This window comes from Protobothrops mucrosquamatus, unplaced genomic scaffold (assembly GCF_001527695.2).
Source record: "Protobothrops mucrosquamatus isolate PMUCROS unplaced genomic scaffold, P.Mucros_1.0 scaffold14935, whole genome shotgun sequence".
NCBI classification, from domain to species: domain Eukaryota; kingdom Metazoa; phylum Chordata; class Lepidosauria; order Squamata; family Viperidae; genus Protobothrops; species Protobothrops mucrosquamatus.
Genome location: NW_015400704.1, coordinates 1 through 6,040, shown reverse-complemented (window position 1 = coordinate 6,040; position 6,040 = coordinate 1). Strand labels below are relative to the sequence as shown.

General features: G+C 51.7%; 1 protein-coding gene across 1 annotated transcript; it reads left to right on the top strand.

Moving 5' to 3' along the window:
* Positions 1 to 836: 836 nt before the first annotated feature.
* Positions 837 to 5,292, top strand: LOC107301593 (ubiquitin carboxyl-terminal hydrolase 21-like; the record flags this gene model as incomplete). Its single annotated transcript, XM_015830796.1, has 4 exons — positions 837 to 989; positions 2,872 to 2,931; positions 3,790 to 3,913; positions 5,181 to 5,292. Coding segments are annotated over exons 1-4 (449 nt in total), but the record flags the coding sequence as incomplete, so codon positions are not given.
* Positions 5,293 to 6,040: the final 748 nt, after the last annotated feature.

Below are 6,040 nucleotides of genomic sequence, written 5' to 3'. Positions count from 1 at the left end.
GTTAAGCGAATCTGGCTTCCCCATTGCTGGTCATCGCGAAAGGGGATCCCGGGATGCTGCGACCGCCGTAAATACGAAACCGGTCGTCAAGCAGCTGAACGTCAATCCCAGGACCACGGGGGTTGCTGCAGCAGTTGCGTGAAAAACAGCCCTGTCCCTTTTTTCAGCGCCGCCGTAACTTGGAACGGTCACTAAATGACCTGCTGTAACTTGAGGACTGTCTGTAACAATTGTCATAAATGCCTGCTGGTTACCAACTGCCCCAATTTTGATCGTGTAACCAGAGGGAGGCTGGGATGGTTTTAAGCCTGAGTCGCTTTTTTCAGCGCCTTCCTGATTTGAACGGTCACTAAAGCGAACGGTCGTAAGTCGAGGACCGTCTGTAAAATTGCCTGCTTTGGGGGCAAATTGCCTGGGGAGACCAGAAGCCTTGCTTTGACTCCTGTCTCCCAACGTTGGGCAGCCGATGGCTGTGGCCCTTCCAGGCTCATTTGAGCTCTTTTGTGGATTCCCCAGCATTGGCAATCCTGGTTGCCATCATCGCCTTCCCGGTGTTTTGTTTGTGCTGCTTTGTTTTGATTTGATTTGATTTTCTCCCCTTCGGCTCCGCCGTTCCCTCCGCCTCGCCGGGTCCCTAAAGTAGCACGCTCGGCTAATTAATCCCAGGGCGGCGAGCCTCCAGGATGGCCAAGAATAGCTGGGCGAAAGGGGATTGGCTCATGAGCTGATGGCTTAGAGAGACAGCGGGGAGGGCTCGGCGGTCCTTTCGCACTCGGCGCCGAGCGGGGCGAGGCACGGCAGCAGCTTCAGCCGGCTTCTGGGAGCCGGCCGGAGGCATGCCGGAGGTCCAGGGTGCCACCTTGGTGGAACTGCCTCGGAAACTGCACCGCACCCTCTGCGCCAAGTGCAAGGTGAATGGCCGAGGGACGGACATCTCCGAGTCGGTCGTCCATACGGCGATGATGGGGCTTCTGCTGATGACCAGCAAGGTAACACTAGGACTGCCCCGAGGAGAGACTCTTTGTAGTTCAGGATTCAACTGTGGGGTCCTTGGTGCTCTCTGAGCTTGGCTGTTTGTTTGCAGGCGTCTCATGACCCAACTAGGTAGCATCATCAGTGCTAGAAGGAAAGGGATTTGGGAAGAGGAGGAGGAGGAGAACTGGGGGGTCTTTGGTGCTCTCTGAGCTGGGTGGTTTTCTTGCAGACGTCTCATGACCCAGCTAGGGAACATCATCAGTGCTAGAAGGGAAGAGGGGTTGTGGAGAGGACTGTGGGGTCCTTGGTGCTCTCTGAGCTTGGCTGTTTGCTTGCAGGCGTCTCATGACCCAACTAGGTAACATCATCAGTGCTAGAAGGGAGAAGGAGGAGGAGGAGGACTGTGGGGTCCATGGTGGTCTCTGAGCTTGGTGGTTTTCTTGCAGACATTTCATGACCCAACTAGGTAACATCATCAGTGGTAGAAGGGAGAGGGGTTTGCAGAGTGGGGAAAGAAGAGGACTGTGGGGTCCTTGGTGCTCTCTGAGCTTGGCTGTTTGCTTGCAGACGTCTTATGACCCAACTAGGTAACATCATCAGTGCTAGGAGGAGGAGGAGGAGGACTGTGGGGTCCTTGGTGCTCTCTGAGCTGGGTGGTTTTCTCGCAGACGTCTCAGGACCCAACTAGGTAACCTCATCAGTGCTAGAAGGAAAGGGATTTGTGGAGAGGAGGAGGAGGAGGATTGTGGGGTCCTTGGTGTTCTCTGAGCTGGGTTGTTTGCTTGCAGATGTCTCAGTACCAAACTAGGTAACATCATCAGTGCTAGAAGGGAGTGGGATTGGTCGAGTGGACAAGGAGGAGGGAAAAAACTACAGATCCTTGGTGTTCTCTGAACTTGGTTGTGTGAACTGCCGTTGTCACTTCAAACTTGAACTTGAAGCTGCTGCTGTTTGCTTGATGGCTTTTAGGGTGGGTGGGTGGAGAGTCGCAACAGGACGCTGCAGGGACAGGTGCCTAGTTTGATGAAGAAAAGGACGAGGGGCGACATGATAGCAGCCTTCCAATATTTGAGGGGCTGCCCCAAAGAAGAGGGGGGGTCAAGCTCTTCTCCAAAGCCCCTGAAGGCCGGACAAGAAGCAACAAAGGGAAACTAAACAAGGAGAGAAGCAACCTGGAACTAAGGAGAAATGTCCTGACAGTGAGAACAATTAACCAGTGGAACTGCTTGCCTCCAGAAGTTGTGGGTGCTCCAACACTGGAGGTTTTTAAGAAGAGATGGGACAATAATTTGTACAGAATAGTATAGGGTCTCCTACCTGAACAGGGGTTGGACTAGAAGACCTCAAAAGCCCCTTCCAACTCTGTTCTTTCTTTCTTTCTTTCTTTCTTTCTTTCTTTCTTTCTTTCTTTCTTTCTTTCTTTCTTTCTTTCTTTCTTTCTTTCTTTCTTTCTTTCCTTCCTTCCTTCCTTCCTTCCTTCCTTCCTTCCTTCCTTCCTTCCTTCCTTCCTTCCTTCTTTACTTCCTTCCTTCATCACATGGAGGTTTTCATGAAGAGATTGGAGAACCATGAAATGGGATAGGGTTTCTTGCTTGAGCAGGGGGTTGGACTAGAAGACCTCCAAGGTCCCTTCCAACCCGTGATATCCTGTTCCTCTGTTTTATTTGAGGCAGCTTCAGCAAGGGACAATTAGGGGGCTGGCAACGGTGAGCATCCCAGAGTGGGATGTAGGGCATCTTCAAACAAGCTACATTCACCCGTCGTGGGCCGTCCTCTTTGTCTATTCATACATAGGAATTTAGTCCACGTAATGTGGTGAATCAAACTACCTTGTTATACAAGCTGTCACAACAAGCTTGTCATCTATTCATTTTCTCTTGTTTTTGTTTCCTTTAGACACATCACACACTCCTGCTAGGCTCTGGGCACATAGGTCTACGCAACCTTGGCAACACGGTAAGCAAGATGCGAGGAGTGTGTTCCCCCCCCCCCGCTCCGTCTTCCTAGCTTAACAAGCGCAACGGGCAAAGCTGGCTTAAAGACCGTCTCGCTTAGCAACAGAAACCTTGGGGTCGTTAAGCCGAGGACCGCCTGCAAAGCAGCACCAAGGAGCCTCCTTAACGAATTTGCCCATCCTGGCCTGGGGATGGTGGCTTGGCATTCAGGGCTTGGCTCCTTCCCCCTTTTGCGGGCAGCCGAGGGAAGGGCAGGTGAGAGGGTGACACTCAGGAGAGTATTTTTCCCACCGTTTGTTGTTGTTGTTAGTTGCGAAGTCGTGTCCCACCCATCGCGACCCCACGGACCACGTTCCTCCAGGCCTTCCTGTCCTCTACCATCTTCTGGAGTCCATTGAAGCTCACACCTGCTGCTTCAGTGACTCCATCCAGCCACCTCATTCTCTGTCGTCCCCTTCTTCTCTTGCCCTCCATCTTTCCCAGCATCAGGCTCTTCTCCAGGGAGTCCTTCCTTCTCATTAGGTGGCCAAAGGACTTGAGTTTCAACTTCAGGATCTGGCCTTCTAAAGAGCAGTCAGGGTTGATCTCCTCTAGGACTGACCGGTTTGATTGCCTTGCAGTCCAGGGGACTCAGGAGTCTTCTCCAGCACCAGAGTTCAAAGGCCTCCATTCTTTGGCGCTCAGCCTTTCTTAGGGTCCAACTTTCACATCCATACATTGCAACTGGGAAAACCATGGCCTTGACCCTACGCACTTATGATGTCTCTGCTTTTGAGTATGCTGTCTAGATTGGCCATAGCTTTCCAGTCCAATTGGGCTGCAGTTGGAGGCCTCACCTGGCCCTCTTTCTCCCTCCTAGTGCTTCATGAACGCGGTGCTACAATGCCTGAGCAGCACCAAGCCCTTACGGGACTACTGCCTCCGTCGGGAATTTCGGCAGGAGCAACCGTGCACGCTCCGGACCCAGCAGGAACTGACAGAAGGTAAAGAAGGGAGAGTGGCAAACAGAGTCCCCCCCCCTCCCCGCCCTCTTTCTCCCCCTTGTAAATACAAGGAGTTGACTTAACTAGCTTGCCTCCACCCACAGAGCTTAACTGGTCTCCCGAGAAGCTTAATCCGTGCCTTGCAGGCCACGATTATATAAGCACGCCGGTCTTAAGGGTATAATTAGCGGCCTTAATGCCAGGGCAATCCTGTCCCTCGGTCACCCCAGGGGCTGTTTTTAGCCTCCCGGTTGTAAATTGGAGAGCCACCTCCCCACCAAGCATCTAAACAGCCCAGAGAGAAGCTCGGGATTCCACGGCGTTGCGCTCTGCGCGTGCTTGCCCAGCCGTGTTTGCGCGCAGAGGGTCACCGAGCCCGTGGGTCTGCTCGTGGGGACGATTTATCTCCTTTACTTATGGCATTTCTCTGCCACCCAGTTCACTGATACAAACAGCCACAGCGAAAGGAAAAACCCCAGAATATCTCAGCCATGAATTAAACCACTTGGGGGGGGGGTAGGGGGGAATATTATATTCCTTGATACAGAATATTTTCAGGAGGCCTCGGTGCTCTCTGAGCTTGGTGGTTTTCTTGTAGACGTTTCGTGACCCAACTAGGTAACATCATCAGTGCTAGAAGGGAGGAGGAGGAGGAGGAGAGCTGTAGGGTCCTTGACGCTCTCTGAGCTGGGTGGTTTTCTTGCAGACATTTCATGACCCAACTAGGTAACATCTTCAGTGCTAGAAGGGAGTGGGGTTTGCTCTCTGTTTATATATAATACAACCCTACTCCCGCCTAGCACTGATGACGTTACCTAGTTGGGTCATGAAATGTCTGCAAGAAAATAACCCAGCTCAGAGAGCACCCAGGACTCCACAGTCCTCCTCCTTCCCCTCCTCCTCCTCCTCCTCCTCGTTCTCTCTGCAAACTGCAGAGGCTTTAGGAATTAATCCTCAATAGAATGTACTTAGTCCAGGGATAGGCAACCACGGCTCTTTTATGACTCGTGGACTTCAACTCCCAGAATTCCTGAGTCAGCTGTGCTGTGCTGACTCAGGAATTCTGGGAGTCGAAGTCCACGAGTCATAAAAGAGCCGAGGTTGCCTACCCCTGACTTAGTCTATTAACTTATTGACCTAGTGAATTATGCATAAAAATAGAAAAATCCACAGTGTGAGTTTTTGGGCAAACTGCTGATAGTTGGAATGAGAAGGCGGGGAAACTGACCGGTGTGTGTGTGTGTGTGTGTCCCCTTCTTCTTTCCAGCCTTGGCAGACGTCATAGCCACGCTGTGGCATCCCGATACCAGCGAGGCCGCCAACCCCAGCCGCTTTAAGTCCGTCTTTCAGAAATACGTCCCGTCTTTTACAGGATACAGGTGAGACGTGCCTGGTCACCTCAGCTTCTGTAACAGCCCGCCTGTTTTCCCTGATGCTCACCAGAAGCAAAATTTGTACTCTTACAAACTCTGTAGTACTGTGTTTCACAAGCTTAGCCATTTTGAGACGGGGAGAACTTCAGTTCCCAGAATTCCCCAGCCAGTGTGTTTTAAGATGGGTGGACTTCAACTTCCAGAATTCCCCAGTCAGCATGTTCTAAAGTGGGTGGGCTTCAACTCCCAGAATTCCTCAGCCAGCGTGTTTTAAGATGGGTGGAGTTCCATTCCCAGAATTCCTCAGCCAGCATGCTTTAAGAGGGGTGGACTTCAACTCCCAGAATCCCCCAGCCAGCATGTTCTAAAGTGGATGGAGTTCAACTCTCAGAATTCCTCAGCCAGCTTTATTTAAGATAGGTGGACTTCAACTCCCAGAATTCCCCAGGCAGCATGCTTTAAGAGGGGTGGACTTCAACTCCCAGCATGCCCCAGCCAGCATGCTTTAAGATGGGTGGAGTTCAGCTCCCAGAATTCCCCGGCCAGCATGCTTTAAGATGTCTGGACTTCAACTCCCAGAATTCCCTAGCTGGCTTGATTGAAGATAAATGGACTTCAGCTCCCAGAATTCCCCAGCCAACTTTATTTAAGATAGGTGGACTTCAACTCCCAGAATTCCCCAGCCAGCATGCTTTAAGCTGGTTAGATTCCAACTTCCAGAATGCCCTAACCAGCATGCTTTCAGAGGGGTGGA